The sequence below is a fragment of the Triturus cristatus genome, chromosome 11 (assembly GCF_964204655.1).
Source record: "Triturus cristatus chromosome 11, aTriCri1.1, whole genome shotgun sequence".
Taxonomy (NCBI): Eukaryota; Metazoa; Chordata; class Amphibia; order Caudata; family Salamandridae; genus Triturus; species Triturus cristatus.
This window is the reverse complement of record NC_140594.1, coordinates 783928732-783948864: the sequence shown is the minus strand read 5'-3', so window position 1 is coordinate 783948864 and position 20133 is coordinate 783928732. Positions and strand designations below refer to the sequence as shown.

Below are 20133 nucleotides of genomic sequence, written 5' to 3'. Positions count from 1 at the left end.
GTTGGTGTAAACATGCTTTCCTGTTTTGCAGGACTGGAGGTCTGTGAAGAGGCTCACAGTCTCAGGAGACAGGTTTTCACCTTAACCTGCAAGGAGGCGCTTGAGCATTCACAGTGCCACTGACACCCTTAAAGCACCGTGAAATCTTCTGCAGGCGAGGGAAGCGTGCAGGCTGCGCAAGGGCTGGTCCACCACTCTTGGTTTGTGGTTAATGCTCAAGGTAGGAGTCCTACTTTTGACATCAACTTTTGCCCTAGAGTGTATTATTGGCTGTTCCGTAATTAAGGATGGGGGAAAAAAGACTTGCACAGCAAGTAAGCTCAGGGAATAAGGGAAACACTGTATCCCCTTAAATAACAATGTTTACCCGGTTCTATGGGGGCAATATCCACCTAATTAGAGCAAGTGGAGACCCGGATTAATCCTGTACAGAAGCTGTTTAACACCCCTAAAATTCATGTAGGCAGTCAGTCGATAGGCCCTCAAAATAATGAATTAAACACATCATTAAATGGCAGCCATGTAAGGACTAATATTATGAATCAATATAATTCAGCATCTGCTCAATCAGATAATGCTTGTGGTCCTAGTGCCTCTATGGTGGAGATTTCCAGTCCAAGACCAAGTAGCCCCAATTCTAGTGAATCTAAACCCCCTCCTGCTAAGCGGAAACTTGGGGAGGGAAAAGCACAAAAGGGGGCTCCTAAGATCCCCAAACCTAAGACCAAGACAAAGCAGCAAATGAGCCCCCCCCCCCCATGAATATGATTAATTATGATCTAAGATTTTATAGCAGAACAGACATTCCTTAAACATTATTCTGAGACAAATGCGAAAAGTGCACAAATGACACGTTATGAGAAATGACACAAAGCATGAGAATTATAGTTACAGCATCGTAAAAGCATGCAGAAGAAGATAGATTAGGCATATATTATTAATTTTAAGTAACATAATTTGTCCTTTACTAATGAAACATTTTATGAAATTAACATGTTTTAGAAATGTACGAAATGATAATCTCTCATGTTATGGAGTTTATGTCTAACCAATCTGATTTTCATATATAGGTGTTATTATTAATAAGGTTTCATTGACAACAATATGCATCAACATGAGTTAAATGTGAAAAGAAAAGTAAAGAAAACTGATTTTGCATATAATAACGTGCTCACCGAAAATGACAAGAGAAAAGGAGGTGTTACATTTGCATCTCAAATCATGCTAACATGAATCTTCTGTACAATGTGTTTCATTTATGTATTAATGGTTTAACCCGCAAATGAAATGTTTTAGATAAAATATTAGACATGTGTGCATGCTGGTGCTTTGAATATTTTATGAGTACCCCATACTTACATGTATTAATTTCAACTGTGATGGACAATAACCAAAGTATTAATGGTATATTTTGAACTCATTTGCTTAGTTCTATTTTAAGTGTTTCATCACTATTACTTGTTTTTACTGTATGTTAGCTTGAATTCATGTAGGCCTTATTTTCGTAAATATGACTTGCTGAATTTGCACAACTAAAGCGTTTTGGGAAATTCCACACATTAACCAATTGTGTTGAATATTATAACAGTACTATTGACTTCCTCCTGTGCTGTGCAGGGCACTTGATACATTTTCGCTACAGTTTAGGACAGATGCCTGGGAAAGTGCCCTTCTGAACCCAACGTCCTTTTCCTCCAAATGTCATTGTTCGCTGGACACAGTAGTGGTTAACTTAAGGAACTATGTCATGGATCCACCTATTCTGTGTCTTAACAATTAAATTAAACATACCATTTCACCAAACTGACCAATGGATTTAGTGGTCTGACTAAATGAGGTGATGCCAGGAGGTGTCACCCTCGAACTTACCGAGTATAATTGCTTATCTGCAAAGAAACCGGGGCTGCTATCATTGCTTCTTCATTTTGCTATGGAGAGAGACTAAGCCGATGTCATCACTGTGACCGAGAGAGACAGATCTCTGTCTATCAAACTGGACTGGCTACTTGGAACTTTGTTGAACTTTCCTGACAGTCTTGCGAAAGACTTTACTGGCTTTTTCTGGACTGGTGCATACGATGTGTGTGCTTAGGAGTCTCCTGGCTGAGAGCTACCTTTCAGACTCCTTATTTCTTTCCTTGAAATATGAGCTTAGGTATTCATTAAATGATTATTATTAATTAGAACTAGAATGCTACATTTCTTTAATACTAGATATTATCTGATTGTGCTCGATAAACTAAATTTACTAAATTGGTTTGACTCTGCTATGATGGAGCTTAGATTTCACCTATAAAATGCATGCATTATTATATGACAAAAAGCTGCAGACATGAGTTTTATAATGGCACGCAGATTGTGGAAAAGCAAGATTGAAAACATAGGGCTTCAGTTTGGAGGTGCTTTTATGTGAAAACATGCTTAATTAGTTGAACAGCCATGCTTATATGTGATTAATCCATATATAATCTCACTATAGAATGCACATTAATTTAGAAAATGTATTTGTACTTTTAAAATGGCATCATGTATTTTTGCAAAAGTAGAAATGTGCTGAATTGTGTTTCACAGTGTAGAAAACCACGTGATTTTAGTTTGCTTTAGTGGACTTAACTGAAACAGTTTGGAATGTGCTACTTTTTCCCTAGCAACTTTCAATGAACGGGCTCTAATACAAAAAAAACCTGCCTACTGCTTCCTCCGACCTTCAAAATGTTGCATATTTTTGTAGCCTGTTTAAACGTGGAGAGAAGAACACACTTTTTTTTCATAAATCACAAGACTGAAATTTGAACAGGAACAAGCCTGATTAATGACGTATCCAGTCAGCCCATGGGGAGATGATATGTCTTGAAGTTCTGATTGGACCAGCTATTAGGACTGAGCACGTGAACTTTTACTTGAAATATGGCTTACAAGTGGGAGGAGTGCTCCTTTTTGCCTTGCTATTTGCCTCTCTCCAGGCCCAGTTTCTGTGCTGGACACAGAGACAGGGAGGGGCTGCATTCTGTGGGGGCTATGGTGCAGCTTGAGACAGAGACACAGACTAGCACAGCGAAGCAGAGGGAAAGAGCTGAAAGGATCAGAACAGATTTAGATTTTAGGTGCTAAACTGCATTTATTTCTCTTTATGGGATATTTTTGCCATTATTAATTATTGATTAACCTTGTAAGACTTACTCTTTTCCTTAGAAACTCTTTAAGAGTTTTGACGGACAATTTGCGCCACATTTCCCTTCCTATATGTGATGCTTATATGCAGACTGTAATATGTTCTGTATTAATGCTATTTTTCCTATTTTTCAATTCTGTAACCTGATTGATATTTGGCTAATGAATAAAGAGTCAGAGAACCTTAACTTTTGACTTAAATAAACCCCTTTAAAATAACTCACCACTCTCATTATTGCCTCTAATATTGTTTGCATTTAATTTTTATATATATGTAAAGTCTCCTGTTTGGCGAAACACGGTCATCAAAAGATCCATCATTTTTCACCCTTTACAGCGGTAAACCATAGGTGATGTGGTTTTGAATAGGGAAATTACCAGGTAATTACTGCTGGATCAGTTTTTGGTAGCAGAGTTAAGGTTAGTGCCATCACCAAAAGGAGCATAGTTAGTTTAATGCCTAGTGCTAGAAAATAATTACCCAAGTTAGATAAAGTCCTGATTTCAGATTCCTGTGCTCAGAACCTGAAGACTGGCAAAGCAGTACTGGAAAGGTGATACAATAAGGAGATTGCTGGAGTGGTGTGAGTATTAATAGGGTTGTGAAATGTTAATGTGCCTGCAGGTATGTTTTTGAGGTGTTGAAAAATAGTAAGGGTTTTGACTGTGGATGAAAGTTTGCTCATTTTGACTTGATGTTTTTTATTTTGTTTTATTGATTGAATTGGTAATTTCATAGGACAGATTTATTGATTATTGATTTATGTACTAACATTCTATGTTGAGTCGCGTCGAGTTATATGTTGTTTGCACGGCTTCTGGGATGTAGGAAGTCGGAAGTTTGTAACGGTTCCGTAGTAGGGCAAAGGTAAGCGCTGCTCTCGGGAAAGACGGAATTGTTGTTGCTCTGTAGGTACACAGGGAAAACATGTAACGATTGAAGTTGCACGACGCATTGTCTGTGTTCGATTCGGTGACATCGTCGTGTGTTGCCATTAGAGACATTTTCTGTGTGAGAGAAGTGTGTATGATATCGAAGGTTACCTGTGAAATTCTGGTCTTAGGTACCAGGGATACAACTGGCATTCCGATAACGCTTATCACTGGAAAGGTAATAGGTACTCTCTGAGCTTGTTAGAAGGACGAAGGAGAGGTAAGCGCTGCTTTGTTAACGTATGTCATAATTCTGTAGTAGGACAGACTGTTCGCTGTTCTCGGGAAAGACAGGATTCTGTGTGAATGTACTACTTTTTCTTGTGTGAAAGTGTGTGAATGAAAAGGCATTCGGGTTAATTGTGAAACTCTAGTTTTATTTCTCAGGAGCATTGGGTCTCCAACTATGTGTCTTAATTCTGGAGAAACGGTAATGGTGGCATTTTTATGTCGTTACTAATAGATTTTGAGTAAAAGAGAACGTAAGAAAAAGATTGTCGTAAGATTTTGTAAAGGGAGGGCCAGTAGCAGGAGGAAAACTGATGTCCCAAATGGCCACGCTGGCACTGGACGAGACAGTGGGTGTGTAGTGAGCCCTGTTTGTAAAGAAGGGGTCAGTAGCAGGAGTTAAACTGACTGAAACTGTCAATTGTGGCAGGATTGGAGAAAATAAATTGCATTAAAATATTGCAACAATTGAATTGTTGAAAGGTTTAAAGAAGCTGTTTGGAGGTAAAGTGAAAAATGTGTTTTTTGTTGGTGATGCTCCTGAAGGAACACCTGTGCATTTTATGTCTACCAATTTGGGACAAAAATCATGTATGTGGGTTCACCAATGGTGCAAGATTACTGAAAAAGAGGGTCCTTTGAGGTTTCCAAAAGATGGTACTTTTGAATTGAAAGTTATTAACAAATTAAGGGAAGTGTTATGTGAAAGAAAGACACCATCTAGAGCTGCACAATTTGAGGCCTTAAGCATGTGGAAAAAAGCAGCAAGAGACAAAGCAAGTGAGGATAAAAAGGTAAAGCACCAGATGCAGGAGAAGGGAATTAATGATGATAAAACTCTTCAAATAAATAATGATTCAGGGGATGAAATAATGGATGCATTGTTAACTGAGTGTATGGCACTTTATGTGGTTCCCATTAAACATACTGAGAATAGTATACCAGTAAGTACTACAGTGGCTACTGCTTCTGTTGAAAAGAGAGAAATATAGAATGAGACAAATGTGCAGACATTTCAGATTGACTCACTACATGTTGATTCAGCACTGACAGTGATACGTCCAGGTGTTACTGCTTTAAATGTGACTGATTCAGTGAAAAAACTACAAGCTGCAGATGTACAGACAGTGCCTAGACAAATTATGACTGTCTCAATTAATATGGGCCCTACTTAAAAGGTTCAAAGAGTTGTAGAAGGAGTAAATATGTCAGGGTTTATTCCAGAAACTCAGAATGCACAGATTATTGAACAGAAACGACCCCAGACAGTCCAAGCATTGAAAGATGGGAAAAAAATGGTGTTTACAGCACCCACAGCCCAGGATAAAATGAATGTATTTGAAGATGGGATTTTTCAAACCTACTTTGAGGAAGCAGCAGTAATTAAAAAGATAGAAAGCATGGGAGAACAAATTAACCTAGACCCAGAAAAAGAGAAACAGCTTAGTGTTTTAAATTCAACATTTGAGCATGAAGAAATTAACAGTCCTTGCTATTTAAATCAGGAAAATGTGAACCAGTGTCAGGAAAAAGAATTAATTTCCCTGAGTAAGGAGACAAATACATGTGCAGTAACTACACATGGTAGACTGACCGATTTGGCTCAAAAATATGAAATGAATGTTTCAGGAAGTTTTCCATTTCAGAAAAGCTTCAGGGTACACATGAATGAAGAGGCAAATGAGACAATGTGTTCTTCAGAAATGCAATTGCACATTGCAGAAACGAAATATATTTTTAAATGCAATGGGTTTGAGAAATTAGGAGACAAGTGCACAAGAAAACATGAGAAGAAAAATAAACCACCAGACCTAGCAAGGAAACTGGATAAGAAAAAGAAACCACCAGATTTAGTTGAGGAAAATAATAAGCAGAGTGAGGGAGAAGCCTTTGCTTGCTCATTGAGAAAAATGGTGGGAGAAGTGCATGTTCATGTGCCACGGAACAAAAGTGAACTTGCAGAATTTCTGAACGCATTCCCGAAATTGAGAGACAAACTTATGCTGTGGTACCCAAAAGTTGATGGAGTTATCGAAATTTTAACGGAGTTGTGTATTAATTTGGAAATGATTTTTGACACTGCCATGCAAACTGAATTATGGTTTAAATCAAAATTTGCGATGCAAAGGCCAGGTGAGGAGACAGTGAAAAATGTTTGCATGAATGCGCCATCATTTTCTCTTGTTGTTGAGAAAAATGAAGCAGTGATTACTTTTCTGAACAAAACAGGAGCTAAAATTGGTTCATGAGTTTTGTGAAAGTGTGTGTTTAATGTTTCATCAAAACAGTGGTAGAGTATGTCCAGATGCCACTAGCATAATATTCTTTGTGACTCAGTTGGTTATTGGTTTAATACTTTCTGATCAGATCAGTGTGCACATAAAGCAAAAGCTGATAGAATGGCATTTGAAGGATGAAGGTTACTATTGTGCTGGACAGGGAATGAAGCCAAAAGAGTTTGAAGAAAAACCTATGATGGTACAGAGAAGGTTTGCACAGAAACGTTTTCAGAATAAGCTGTTTGCAGAGAATAAAATTGTGGTACAGGGTGATGTTTCACAAGCAGACGTAAAAAGTGCTCAAGAAATATTTGGTGTTCCACAGGATGGAAATAAAGGTGTTTTGGTTTGTGCAAATTCAGGTATGGCTGTTGTACTGCTGGAAAAAGTGTCCTTTTGCCATCTTTGTGACAGATTTGAGCACTGGAAGAAGATATTTAAATTTAAACATGATGTAGGAGTAGGAAATGTGTAAAAACAGAGAGAAATGCAGGTGCAAGAGGTGCCAGCTAAGCAAATGCAAATGTCAGTTCAGAAACAGGTACCAATGGCAGGAGGTTTTCAAGCCCAAATGGTCCCACAAAATATGGAAAATGCTAAAATTAATTTAAATAAGTTGTCCAAAGCAAATGTGAATAATTTTCAGAAACAAGGCCTGACTGAAAAACAATTATTTTGCAAATTAAAGGGCACAGATTACTATACACCAGATAATGTTAATTTTCAGATTCCTGATGAGGATGTACATTTTAAAATGGCCCAACAAGAGACAGCTGTAGCATTGTTTTCAGAAAAGACAGCTGAAAAATGACCTTCTGATTTGAAAGCAATAATAAACACAGAAATAAGAGAGTTCACGGAGAAAGATGTCAGATTAATAAAATGTGCAGAGCATGTCTCATTCAAATTAGAATTAGATGACATGTATTCAAGAACAGCATCAGTTGCAGGAAGTTTAACAATAAAAGGATTTTTGATGGAATTGATTGGAAGTTTATGTAACTTTCTGATCACAGGTTCGCAGAAACTAAATGAAAAGAACAGATTAGAGCAGGAGATTAATAGCATCATTTTTCCATGTTGTCCTGTGGTACCGAATCCAGCCAATATATTTTGTCACATGCCATGTGCTGAAGAATGGCTTACTGTTATTGATTTTTGCCAAGTTCATGTCACAGTGCCATTGCATGAAGCTAGTGAGGAGTACTGTCAGAAAGAAAATGAATGTCTGGGACACATAATTGGAAAGGGAGGTAGAAAAGTGTCACCACAGAGAGTGGAAATGATTTACCAGATGAATCCACCTCAAATTCAGAAAGAAGTCAGGAAGTTTTTGGGAATGGTTAGCTGCTATAGTGAGTGGTTACTAAACCTTTCCCTAGTGGCTAAGCCTTTGCTGAGGCTGACACACAAGGATGTGTCTGATCCGCTTCCATTGGACAACAATTACACAAAAACATTCCTAGAGTTAAAAGTGAAAAGGTGTTGTGCCCCGTCACTAGGAATGCAAGTTTATTTAAGAGAAAATACACCAATGTGCAGTGAGAGGGAGGGCTGCGCTCTCTCAGTGCCTGTTCAAAAACATGAATTTGTTCAAAGGTCTGTGACGTATTTCCCAATGACCCTTGACCCCAACGTCACAGAAATGCCCAGCTGCCTTAATTTAGTAGCTGTGGTAGATGTCAGTCATAAAAAGAGTGAGTTTATAATAATGGCATTTCCAATTATTGTAATGGTTGCTTCCTTTGTGGAGTTGTTTTGGGAAAATACTGTGACCAAGAAATGTCTAAATTCAAATGTATTTAGCTTACTGCCAGCAAATGAAATTGTTTGTATTCAAATTGAACCTAAATGTTTAAATGTCATGAATTTCTGCCTGAAACCAAAGTTAGACTTTAATGATGAACGTCTGATTCAGCCCAACCATTTTGTAGATGACCCATATTTGAAAGGTAACAATGACACATTAAGAGCAGCACATGCTGTGCTTCCTATATATTATGTTGTCAAAGTGTCATGGCTGTCAGCAGTTACCTCAGCCCAAAATTCGAGATTGATTGCCCTTACCATAACATGCAATATAATTTCTCAATTGAGAGTCACTGTTGTCCTGGGAAAGAGAAATGCTAATTCAGTTGCACAATATTGTATCCTGTTAGTCTCAAATGTGTTATTGCAAAAGCTGATGCCCACGTATAGATTGCCAGTTTCTCTGAAATCAGATCATAATGAGGTCTCAAAGATGATGAGTGCAAAACCAGACTGGACAAGAAGTGGATTGTAGCTAACTGCCTGAAGTTTCAAGCATAATAAAGCAACACAAAGGCAGCACAGAGTTACACTTTGCAAAAGACTGTGTTTCAGCATCACCAAAGTTGCTTGAGTATTTACATGCAAATGCACTTGTGAAAACGACTAATGAAAAGACTAGCCATTGCCGTGAAGGTCTGACTGATGTGGAGCGTGCAGTTTCTCACCAGATTGCAGCTGCTACACAAGATCTACATAATGAATGGTGTCAAAACTTTGATCTGAGAGATGCTGTGAAATGGAAAGGCCTGTTACAAATGATCCTGGCAAAGACTGTTGTGAAATGTGGTGGCCTTCCAAATTGGGTGCATACCTCTCACACATGTATGGTTCTGTGTCTCTCTGATAAAACAGCTCCTCTTCAAGAAAAAATGCCAGCAGAGGTCAAAAGTCCACAGAAGAGGGTCAGTCAAGCTGTAAGGGAACACACAGAGTTTAAAGCAGCACTAGAGAAAACTGAGGTGGCACTGGAAAAGCAAAAAGTGGAAACTGACTCAGATGAAAGCGGTATCCAAAGGGTGAAAGAGTCAGATGCAGCCTCTGAAGAAGAAATTAGTGCTGTGGGCCTACGAGTGGAGGTAGGAAAAAGCTGACTGAAAGGGAATCCAAAACGTGTGCAGTGGTCCCTTGAAAAATCATTTGCACCCATAGCTGAAACATCTGAATCTGATCAAAGTGAAAATAAAAGCGAAAGGCTTGGATTGGAAAAGTGCACGGAATTGATGGTGCTCTGGCAGAGTTTTTCAGCACCTGAGTGGTCAAAATGCATGGAAAAAGTAAAGAATGCCACACTGTTTGAGCCACCCTGAAGGCAAGCAGGTGACAAGGAGCCAAAATTTGCTGAAACAAATAAATGAAAACTGTCAAACTGTTCCAAGAAGCTACTTACAGAAATCTGCACAACAACATTTGAGCTTGGCCATATATGATCTGCTTACAGACCAAATTTGTGTGGCCTTAGAAATAGAGGTAACATTGTTATATGCTCAGCTTTTGTAATAACCAGTGATAAAGAACATGCTAATTTAGTAGGGTTCTCTTTTAGACCCCTGTGTACTAAAGATGAGTAGTAATATTTTAGGTAGAGAAAAACATATATTTGACTCATTTAAGGTACAATGATTTGATATTTATCAAAAGGGTGAATTGATGGAGCTTAGATTTCACCTATAAAATATATGCATTATTATATGACAAAAAGCTGCAGACATGAGTTTTATGATGGCACGCAGATTGTGGAAAAGCAAGATTGAAAACATAGGGCTTCAGTTTGGAGGTGCTTTTATGTGAAAACATGCTTAATTAGTTGAACAGCCATGCTTATATGTGATTAATCCATATGTAATCTCACTATAGAATGCACATTAATTTAGAAAATGTATTTGTACTTTTAAAATGGCATCATGTATTTTTGCAAGAGTATAACCACGTGATTTTAGTTTGCTTTAGTGGACTAAACTGAAACAGTTTGGAATGTGCTACTTTTTCCCTTGCAACTTTCAATGAACGGCCTCTGATAAAAAAAAACCTGCCTACCGCTTCCTCCGACCTTCAAAATGTTGCATATTTTTGTTGCCTGTTTAAACGTGGAGAGAAGAACACACTTTTTTTCATAAATCACAAGACTGAAATTTGAACAGGAACAAGCCTGATTAATGACGTATCCAGTCAGCCCATGGGGAGATGATATGTCTTGAAGTTCTGATTGGACCAGCTATTAGGACTGAGCATGTGAACTTTTACTTGAAATATGGCTTACAAGTGGGAGGAGTGCTCCTTTTTGCCTCTCTCCAGGCCCAGTTTCTGTGCTGGACACAGAGACAGGGAGGGGCTGCATTCTGTGGGGGCTATGGTGCAGCTTGAGACAGAGACACAGACTAGCACAGCGAAGCAGAGGGAAAGAGCTGAAAGGATCAGAACAGATTTAGATTTTAGGTGCTAAACTGCATTTATTTCTCTTTATGGGATATTTTTGCCATTATCAATTATTGATTAACCTTGTAAGACTTACTCTTTTTCTTAGAAACTCTTTAAGAGTGTTGACTGACAATTTGCACCACATTTCCCTTCCTATATGTGATGCTTATATGCAGACTGTAATATGTTCTGTATTAATGCTATTTTTCCTATTTTTCAATTCTGTAACCTGATTGATATTTGACTAATGAATAAAGAGTCAGAGAACCTTAACTTTTGACTTAAATAAAACCCTTTAAAATAACTCACCACTCTCATTATTGCCTCTAATATTGTTTGCATTTAATTTTTATATATATGTAAAGTCTCCTGTTTGGTGAAACACGGTCATCAAAAGATCCATCATTTTTCACCCTTTACAGCGGTAAACCATAGGTGATGTGGTTTTGAATAGGGAAATTACCAGGTAATTACCGCTGGATCATTCTGATTTATTGTCTTAAAGTGAACGTGCATTCTTAATTGGGTCACCTATGACTAAAGAGGTTTGCATAGAGAAATCTCTGACCATCAAATCCTTATGCTAATAGTCTTCATTGCAGCGACTGAACTTTTAGTTTGTTTGATCCTTGCTCGCCTACGTTTCTTTAGAAGATTTGGGTTGGCAGTGGTCATAGTCTTTTCCTGAGATTCATTTTTTAAAATTAAATTGTTTTTATTTGCATTTAACAAGTTAACAAATCTGTCACGTCTTACAGCAGGGTTCAATAGTAATGCATTACATCAGCATGTGGAGCGTCAGGCAATCTTGTATATCCTGCTGTCACGGAGGCTGTACGTAATCAGGGTTTTGCTAAAGAAGGAGGCTCCGTGTGTGCAATTTGGCTGTAGTATGATGCTGAAGTCAGGGCCTGGCAGTTGGTGGGATATCGCAGATTACTTGAACTGGAGAACGGAAATGAGGGACTAGGTAAGGGGGTGGAGCATGGCATAGAACGGATAGTCTATTGTTTTCTATAGGGCTATGGAGCAGGGTAGCAAGTCCACGCTCTGACTGTGTTAGGGTGCCCTGGCGTGGCGGTAAAGGGGCTCGCCGGGTGTTACGTCCTGGCTTTCTCGGGGTTGGGACAAACAGACGACGGACCAGAGAAATGGAGGTTTAAGGATGATTTAATAAACAGATAAACAACTACAGACAACAAAGAATACCGGTACTGGAATCACCAGTTAAAGTACGATACCCATTCACAGCTCGTCTAACCGTCCTCCGCATGCACACCGGACCCGGTATGCTCCAACGGAGGGCACAGTGCTAAGCAGTGGCCGACAATGCCACTCGACCGCTGTGAAGGGTAGTTCCAAAGTTGTGGAATCTACGGGGGGGCACGTGGGAGTCACCCGGCCGGGCTCTCTACCACCTGGGAACAGCCGCTCTACCAGTATCCCCCAGAGTACTGCCACAACACAAAGACGCTGGGAACACCTCCTAGTGTGCGTCTCTTGTATCCGGGTTTAAGTGATGATACCCAAGGTGGCGCAGAGAATGGATGGGAGCAGCCGCTCTACCTATCCCAGTTCTCCTACGAGTGTCGATGGCTAAGACGCGGAAACACCTCCTGGTTAACGTCTTAGCTATAAGCGTGTGTTTACCCAAGGAACGAGGGTTGGGAGCTTCGGCTCGCACCAACCTCGTTTTCTCCAAATTGTCAGGCCGTTGGGAGCTTCGGCTCTACCAACGGGACTTGTGCCCTATGACGTTGAATACGGCTCTCAGAACGGGACAGGACACGGGCAGGAAGCACACGCCAGCACCTCTCCTCCGCTCCTTAGAATGTTCCTTCCGCCGCTCAACTCACCAACGGGTCCGTGTACCTCAACCAGGTACTCCTGCAAAGATCAGAATATCCGACGCCGAGTCCCAGTGATCTTCTCCTTAAGTAGTACTCTTGGCGTTGTATAACCATGACTCTTGAGTTGCATAACATGAAAACTAGGCGTTACCCTTGGTGTTATGTAACCAGAACTCTTGAGTTGCATAACATGAAAACTAGGCGTTCCCCTTGGTGTTATGCAACCAGAACTCTTGAGTTGCATAACATGAAAACTAGGCGTTACCCTTGGTGTTATGTAACCAGAACACTTGAGTTGCATAAGGCAATTGTTGCCGGAGGGCATTCTGGGAGTTGTAGTCCGCTCTCCTCCAAGCGCACCAGGTTCACGGAAGTGGCATCGTGGGAGGGAATCCATGTGCGGGAGGGGATTCCTGACACCGGGGTATACGGAGACATGTCCTCTTCTTTGCCCAATTGCCTAGAGCAGAAGTGGATACCAGCCCATTGCTGGGAGATAAGCCTGCGGCGAAAGCGGCGGACCTCGTCGGAGCGGAGCGCAGTCTCCTCCGCCACGCCCCGTTTACATAGTGTGCCCCTCCATAGGTGGGGGAACTGAAGAGCGCTGTTATGGGATAGTTTGTTTGACTGACAACGGTGCTAAGGTGCCAAATCTCAACTGCACTTTGTGCTGTTATTGCCTCCTGAGGATACAGAGCGAGCAAGCCTCCCAGGAGAAAATATCCGGTAGCCCAGTTACTTGCCGGAGCATGTCATGTACTGCGCGCCAGTAAGCCTGAAGGGACAGGCACAACCACATAATGTGCATAAAAGAGGCCGTCGCAGCATTGGCATTTGAAATGTGTATCTGGGAAGTGATGGTACAGTCACTCGCTGGAAGGTATGCGCTGTGTAAGATGAAGAACTGTATGTTCTTGAAGCATGTGTTACGGGAGACCTTCTTCTGGAAATCGAACTCTCGCAGGTTGTGTGAGGTGTTACGACTGGGGACAAATCCGTTCTGATCAGGGTGTACCAAACCAGGAAGTAGCGGACTGTATCGAGGATCGAGAGCCTTGCCCAATAATTCACAATCTGCTCCTAGTATGGGTATGGGCCTGTACAAGGCCATTTGTGGGATCCTTGTCGGGTTTCAGAAAGGAGACCAAAAGGGACTCAGGCAGGGAGTGCAGGAGTATCCCCCCTCCACCGCTGCCACATACATGACTGATAACCTGGGAGAAAGGAGGGTTGAGAATGTGTGATAGTATTCCAGGGGCAACTGGTCTAACCTGGGAGTTTTGCCACCAGCAAGGTCACAGATCACCTGTTTGTCTTCCGCAGCGGAGATGTCCTCATCCAATGCTGCCCTGGTGATGGGCGAAATACAGGGAGGGCGATAACAGATAGAAAGTCACCCACAGCGGTTTCGCCTGGGCTCAGTGGCGCGCCATAGAGTGCGGCATAATAATCATGAAATGCTTGCAGGATGTCCTCCTGGGTGCGGAGGGTGAGGCCCTGGCCTGACACCAGTTCAGTGATAGGCCAGAAGTCCGTGTCTTGCTGAGCGAGCCACACCAGTAGGCGGCCTGGTTGGTTCCCTTCTCGTGCATCCTTGTCGCATGAGCAGTGAAGTTATAGAGACGCAGATCTTCCTACAGAAATGCATGAGCATACCTTGCTTCCACCAATTGCTGGTTGAGGGTTACGCCCTTGTCCGCTGCCTTACACAGGTCCGCCATTGTGTTCTCGGTTGTCGTGATAATATGTTTGAGGGTCTTGCAGGTGCCTGCAATCTGTTTATACAAGCACATCAGAAAACCACTTTAGAAGCGTCCCATTCCAGTATTCTGTAGGAGGCTGTGTTATGGTTCTCCATGATTCAGGTTTCCTGGTCGCCCCAAAACGCCTGGTTTTCAAGACAATCTTGCAGCAGCCTCCAAGCCGGAGTTGGGGGCAGAAGAGAGGTCCATCGAAGATCCATGATGTGTGCATCATGGTCGCAAATGACCCTGCCCAAATAGTCCGTGTGTTGGAGGAGGGGACCAGCGGCGGGGAGCAAAGGAAATGATCCAGTCACACAAGCAGATCTTGTGGGGCTGAGTAGAAGGAATAGAGTCAAGAGGTGGGGTGACGCGCATGCCCCATGTCTGTGAGGGACCAATGGTGTGTACAGGCTTGAAAGTATTCAACATGCATATGTGGGGGGGATCGGGGCAATGGGGGTGAGAGTGACCAAGCCCAATATCAAGCATGCAGTAATATTCACCCCCTGAAATCCACGGTAGTGATGTATGGTGCGCAAGTGTGTTCGTGACAGTGTCCCAGGAGGCCGCCTGCTCAGTGGTCGGCGCATAGATGCTACCCAAAAGAACAGGCCGCCCGTTCAGTCTGCCCCCTAAGAAGGCATAACAGCCCTCCTTGTCTACCTCCCTGCTGTGTTCCTGGAAGGGAACCCCAGGTCAGACCTACACCAGTACCCCCTGGCATATGCTGAGTATGTTGTTGTGCATATTGTGCCGCCCAGGGCCTGCGCAAGCGCTCAAGTTCTATTACTGTCAAGTGTGTCTCATTAAGGAAGATCAATTGTGCCTTCTGCCTCTTACGGTAGGAGCAGACAGTGTAACGCTTTCGAACAGTGTGCATACCGCGTATGTTAAGGGTTAAGTACCAGATGTAAGAGGTGTGGGCCACAGGTAGACCTAGGTGGTTTGTGCTTGTGGCAGGGGATGTCTAAAGCTCTACCGCCCTACCTCCCCCTTCTGTGACAGGGTGAAGTGAGGTAGAATGGAACAAAGGGAATTCTGCAACTGGGTAGGGATATGATCCTAATATATGGAGCCCATCGCAAAAGAAATTTGTCTAACCTGGAAATCTAATAAAGCCATAGAAGATAATGGGGATGAACGTGAGCTGAGTAAAAACTACCTGAATTCATAGCTCAGCGATGAGCCCATTAAAGATTCCAGGTGTATTATCGGCCATACAATATAACTGTACATGAGCAACACAGATGGCATTGGTGCCGGGTGAAGGTAACTGGGGTGGTGTTTAAATAAGGGTGTCTGCATTCTGGGGAGTCACCACGGGCAGAGACTGTGAGGTGCCACAGGAATCATCAGAGCAGATAGAGTCCTCTTCTGAGGTGAACAGGTGTGGGTCCTTGTCATCGTCTTTTGTTGCATGGCAATGGTCACATTTTCCGCTGCCTGAAGACCCCCCAGCGGTCTGCTATATGTGTTTGAGGTCAGGGGACATGGCTGCGCTTCCTCCCCACCGGGCATTTTTGCTGAGACACCTCGGGTGGTCAGTGGGGCCCTCCATGTCACTCCGACCAGTCCCATGCTTCCTTGCGGTCCGTAAAGGATACTCTGGTCTCATTGTATAATATCTTGAGGCAGGCAGGGGACAGCAGTGAGTACTGCACTCCTTGCTGTTGGAGTCTACGCTTAACCTCCAAGAACGAAGAACGCTACCGCTGGACGGCTCTCATGTAGTCAGGAAACAGCATGACAACTTTGTTTTCGACTTGAAGCGGTCAGGGGCGGCCGTTGTGCCGGCACGCAGTGTGCTCCTTCCAGGGAGTACAATGCGGTAAGTGCTGAGGGTGAGGTGAAGGAGATGAACTAGGAATCCAGGTAGGCGAGGAGGTTCAATCCTTCAACCCCCTATGGTAGGCCCAAAAGGAGAATGTTGCTTCTCCGGGACTGGCCCTCAAGGTCCTCCACTCTATCCTCCAACTGCACAACCTGGCCTGTAAATCAGCAATATTTGAGCGACTCTCCAGGATGAGCGGTTGTAGCATTGCTACAGTCTTTTCCCCCTCCATGACCATGTTGGCTAGATTGCATTGGTCATCTCATAGGAGCATAAAATCTGTTGCAAGGGATACAAAGCATGCCTCCACTGTGATGCAGGAGTGTTCAATGGTTGGCAGGACCTGGTCCAGCTTCTCCAACATGATGGGGGGGCGAGCTGTCTTCCCCCTGCTGGTCACCAGCCACCTCCACCCGCGGACCTATCGGGACCAGAAGCCGGCCCCCAGAGGTGGACTGCAGCTCCTTCAGGGCAACGCCGACTGGCTCCACTCCAGGCATACCGAGGAGAGTGGGTCTGGGGGCTTACGAGCAGGTCGAGGGACCTCACTCGGGGGCTCCCCTGTGCACAGGTGGCATGCGGTTTAGAATCTCTGCCACGTCAGCTAGAGGGGGGCGCCTGTCCCAATCATAGATTTCTGGCCTTCCAAGCATGCCTGCCACTGCTCCTAGTTCAAGGGGTCTCCCTGAGGAGCACAAGCATGGTTAACTCACAGTGCTAAGGCGGGAAGGTGCTTCAGATGAGTCATCATGGAGATATGGCAAGGGGCTCCTTTCCTTGAGCCCCATGCCGGTGATGGAAAGTGCTCCCCTCGAATATGGCACTGAGTCGTCGCTGGTGCTGTGCATGTGTCTAACTTGGGAATCTGCCTTCTCCAGTCCTCTTGCAGGCCCAGCTGACTTGCGTGTGTCAGGGGGGCAGCGTGGACCCTGGTTTGTTAGTAGCACATGCAGTAGGACAGGTTCTTGCCGTGGCATCCAGTTGGAATAGGCAGCGTAGGGGGGAAGCACTCCAACCATCAGTGTTCACTTTCCTGTTTTCCCGCTTGTCCCTCTCGTCCAGTACCCCATCCCAGGGCCCCATGCAGCCGCTCCAACCCACTCACAGGGGGAGGGGGAATGCGCGCTCCGACTCTGATGCCGAGGCATCCCTCTGGGCCATGATATGATCCTGTGGACCCCTCTCACGTCCGGTAGTGGGGGAGGCTTAACAGCTGACTGGCAGGAGTTCTGGGCCCTCGGCCTGGGCGGCGGCACAAGGGAGGGGAGAGGTTCCCTTCTCCGGATCAAGCTGCATTTGCCCCCCTCCCCTAAGCACTTTGCCACTCACCTTTTGTTGGCCATAGGCATCAGGGAAGGTCTCTCGACTTCTGCCTCCTCTCTGGTGGGCCAATGCTCGTTCGCACTGTGTAGTAGGATCAGCCCCGCAATCGGCTCCGCCACTCTGAGCGCCTCAGGCAATGGCATTGTAGTGTTGGGTTCCTCTGCCGTCTAGGGGCTCCCTCTCAGGTCCAGAATCCCTCAGCGTGGCGTGGGGGACCTAAAGGCCTTCCGCCTCGCCGCCACATGCAGCCTCAGAAGGGGGGAGGTGCAGGTCATAGTCCCGACTTCACTAGGGCGGCACCAGCCACTGGGCTCCTCATAGCTGAGAGGTAGCCGAGATGCAGCTCCAGGCCAGAGTCTCACTTTAGCAGGGACCGGGCAGCCTCCGTCTTCTCTGGGTCTCGCCCTGCACTGCCATGTTGCATCTCAGCGCTGCTCAGCTCGGCCTCGCCGCCATCACCCTGAGGGGTCTGTCAGTAGCCAGCAGGGAGAGGGAGACTCCAGGCAGGGAGCCGCACAGAGGTGGTGTATGTCACCGATGGCAGATGATGGTCGGGATGGCTGGCGGAGCTCTAGGAGGTTGTGCCCGCCATCTTGGCTGGCCAAGCCACACTCCCTGCTTGAGATTCATTTACATGAGTTTAATTTCAAGCCAATGATTCAGTTATTCTAATCCTGGTCCTCATTGGATATCTGCTGAATCCTTAAATATTAAACCCCTCTCAGCACAGAGCAAGTTACATCGGATGACCATTAGCTTCACGAGATACAGAGAGTTCATTGAAGGGCCCAGAAATGCTACAGCAAATACTACCAACTGATCTCGGGATGGAACTATTGAGTATTTGGACGCTGTTTTTGATAACTTGGAGTCGGAATTAAAAGACTTTTGTTAAGATGTAACACACAAGTTAAAGGAGTTTGAGGATCAATTGCAAACTTTGTTGGGCACACAGTGTAACATCGCTCAGCCCCTCCAGCTCCCATACTGAACATGGAAGCATGACTCTTGTCTATGATACCAGTGAGGAAACCTGGTCTACCCACCGATAATCTCACCCTGCCACTATATAACCGATTGAGACCCATGAATAATGAATAGCAGCACAACAGAACACAGGTGCATGACACCCGGTCAGATTGTGGACACTAACAGATATGATTCTGAAAGTAATGGATGATCTATATGTCTTCAATTACCACCTAAATGTACTCCCTGTGTGGTTATTCTTACTGGTGTCAATCCCTTGCCGAAGTACTCCTTCAAAGACTGGAGGGGCTTAAAGAATAAAGTCACATTTTGGCTAATAAAAAACAGGATGGCCCGATAATTTGGCAGATTAAATTCTTATGGTACGAAGGGTAGGCTGGCTGGGTCATGCTAGGAAATCTGCAATAGTGGACTGTGTGGTTGTGAAGTTTAAAAGTTCAAGATTTGTGGGTTTCTTACTCCATTGTTTAAATTTACAAATCACTGATCAAGATAAAATATCCACACTTCCATTAGGCTTATTTTATCATCAACCTTCTACTGCAGCCACAAAGAACAGGAAAAGGTATCTGCTGCCTAACATCACCCTCACACCAGATCCACATGTTCATGAGAATTGCTTTGCTCCACTGTCTGGCCTTGCAGATAATTATTGACTGAACACCCCTAACCTGATTGAAACTCTAACTGGTACAGATTGAGAGTTGGTATGTTTGACAGACGAAGAAGTGATTGATGTTTCATCTCTTCAACCAATAACTGAGGGACCCTGCTCTGATATAATCAGCGTTTATCCTCTGCCCTTCGTGTGTCTAATCTTCATTTTAAATGTTTGTTTAGGAATATAGCTGGCCTAAGAGCTAAACTGGGGAAACCTGAATGACTTGATGTAGTTAAGGATTGTTATGTGATACGTCTTCAGGAGATGTGGCAATGTGACATAGTACATATTGACAGTTTTGTTTACATCCACACTCCGGCCATGCATAGACACCATAGAGGCAGATTGCATACACTTTAGTCCACTACACTAACCCAGAAGACGCATAAAATGTACCTTGACTCACCACATTTTCAAATTATTATGTTACAGTGCAAGACAAAGGAATTGATCATCATGATTAACTTCTATCATATTAATTGTGTGCCCAGTAACACAGAGATTGCCTTTTCCCTTGATCAGACTCTTAGAAAGGTCCTGAATAACCCTGGCAAGTATTCCATTGTGATAAGAGGGGGTGGATGACTTTAATTGCAGGCTATTTACACATTCTAGCAATTTTTTATATTAAGTTCCTGGCACTGATATCGATGAGCCCTCACATTTTTAACACACTTTTTGTAGAGGTATTTTTATTTGAATCTTGACAAAGTATTCACTTGTCCTTGTCATTTATTTTATTTTGACACCATCAAATGGCCATGTTACCTATACGGGCAGAGGACAGGATAGTCTTATTGATTCAATTTCTCTTCCAATGCACCACTAGTATAAGGTCACTAACTTTGGGATATTACAAAATGGCCTCAGCGACCATAATCCTCTGGTTATCACC

The 20133-nt window shown here is 43.5% G+C and overlaps 1 protein-coding gene across 2 annotated transcripts in view; it reads left to right on the top strand.

Annotated features, from left to right (window-relative positions):
- The window catches only part of LOC146785437 (uncharacterized), an 83293-nt gene that overhangs the window by 11277 nt on the left and 51883 nt on the right, over window positions 1-20133 (top strand). For both annotated transcript variants that reach the window (XM_085634492.1, XM_085634493.1), the window contains one exon: window positions 32-220. In XM_085634492.1, the coding sequence (XP_085490618.1) occupies window positions 212-220 (9 nt within the window). In that variant the 5' untranslated portion in view covers window positions 32-211. The remainder of the gene's footprint in view (window positions 1-31; window positions 221-20133) is intronic.